General features: G+C 44.5%; 1 protein-coding gene across 1 annotated transcript; it reads left to right on the top strand.

The window, feature by feature from the left end:
- Positions 1–238: 238 nt before the first annotated feature.
- LOC125193652 (3'-5' exonuclease-like) lies at positions 239–1,190 on the top strand. The gene has a single exon (XM_048091491.2). It carries the CDS (start codon positions 369–371, stop codon positions 1,071–1,073), a length of 705 nt encoding a protein of 234 aa, XP_047947448.2. The 5' UTR covers positions 239–368; the 3' UTR covers positions 1,074–1,190.
- Positions 1,191–1,501: the final 311 nt, after the last annotated feature.

Raw genomic sequence — 1,501 nt, 5'->3', positions numbered from 1 at the left:
TCTATCATGTAGAAAAAGACTAATTTCTTTTGTGGTCTATCCAATTCATTAATGAATATTTCATTTTCTTTTATTTTTATTATTTATTATTTATGAATCGTATCCTCCACTTATATTATTTCAACTAAATTTTCTTTTTCTCTTGTTTTACCGACTCATTAAAATATATGCAAAACCCCAATTAGCTATGTGAAATTAAATTAATCATAGTTAAAGTCCGATTGATATGCACGCGCCAATGATCAGTGCGCGTGGCAAAGAGATTTTCCCTCCGACGGCAATCAAGTTCCCTTTTCTTCTCAAGTTGTTATCAGTCTCCCAAAAATCCACGCTCTCTCACTTTACCAATTTCCACACACAAATCGGAGATGGAGCCTTCGATCACCACGACGCCGCCTTCGATCACCATCGTCGACCACGAGCTCCCCTACGACTCGCACAACACCTACGACGTCATCTTCTTCGGCGACTCCGTCTTCACCACCGTCACCGCCGATCCGACCATCGCCTCACAGTGGATCTCCGAGATCGATCGCGACGGCCAGCAGCACCTCATCGTCGGCCTCGACGTCGAGTGGCGCCCGTCCTTCAACCGCCACGTCGCCAACCCCGCCGCCACGCTCCAGCTCTGCGTCGGCCTCCGCTGCCTCATCTTCCAGCTCATCCACAGCCCCTCCGTGCCGTCGCCGCTCGTCGATTTCCTCGCAAACCCTAACCACACGTTCGTCGGGATCGGAATCGAGGCGGATCTGGAGAAGCTGGAGGAGGACTACGAGTTCGGATTCAACACCAACGCGGTGGATCTGAGGGGGCTGGCAGCGGACAGGTACGGGCGGCGAGATCTGAAAAACACCGGCGTGAAGAGCCTGGCGGCGCTGGTGCTGGAGAAGGAGGTGGATAAGCCGAAGCACGTCACGATGAGCCGCTGGGACAACCAGTGGCTCACGCCGACGCAGGTGCGCTACGCGTGTGTTGATGCGTTTGTGTGCTTTGAGATCGGTAGGGTTTTGAATGCCGCTTCTCCTTCCGCCGCCGCGCCGCCTTCAATTTCAGCCTCGGTTTTAGATTTTTGACGCTTTGAAATTATCGATGATAATTAGTAGGGATTTGGGAAAAAAAAATCGGATTTCGATTTTCTGAATATATGGTTTGCGTGATTTTAGTGTGCAAATTTGAACAGTTGCGATTCATTGATTTTCCTGAGAAGAGAGAATGTTTTTTTTTATTTGGAAACTGAAATTAGTGCTTAAATAATTTGGCGATATTTTTTTATGGAAAAGTGTTATATTGCTAACTAATAATTTAATTGTTAATTATAGTTAAATAATAGTTATTAGATATTCAAATTAAGGGCTTAAATCATTAATCCATAAACGTCAATAAGATCAACAAAAAACGTCAATAAGACCATAGGATTTAATTCCAAAAAATATCAATAGGGATATTAATATCAATTAACCACCGGTTTAGTTAACTAACTTTTAAAATGAAATTCCAAAAC

This window comes from Salvia hispanica, chromosome 4 (genome assembly GCF_029641045.1).
Source record: "Salvia hispanica isolate PSC_SH4W2 chromosome 4, Shi_PSC_v1, whole genome shotgun sequence".
Lineage (NCBI taxonomy): Eukaryota > Viridiplantae > Streptophyta > Magnoliopsida > Lamiales > Lamiaceae > Salvia > Salvia hispanica.
Note: the sequence above shows the minus strand (reverse complement) of the source record. Positions and strands in the feature narration are given on the sequence as shown.

What these genes read in the sequence shown, in the direction of transcription:
- LOC125193652 (XM_048091491.2), top strand. Translation starts at nt 369, where the DNA reads ATGGAGCCTTCGATCACCACGACGCCGCCTTCGATCACCATCGTCGAC.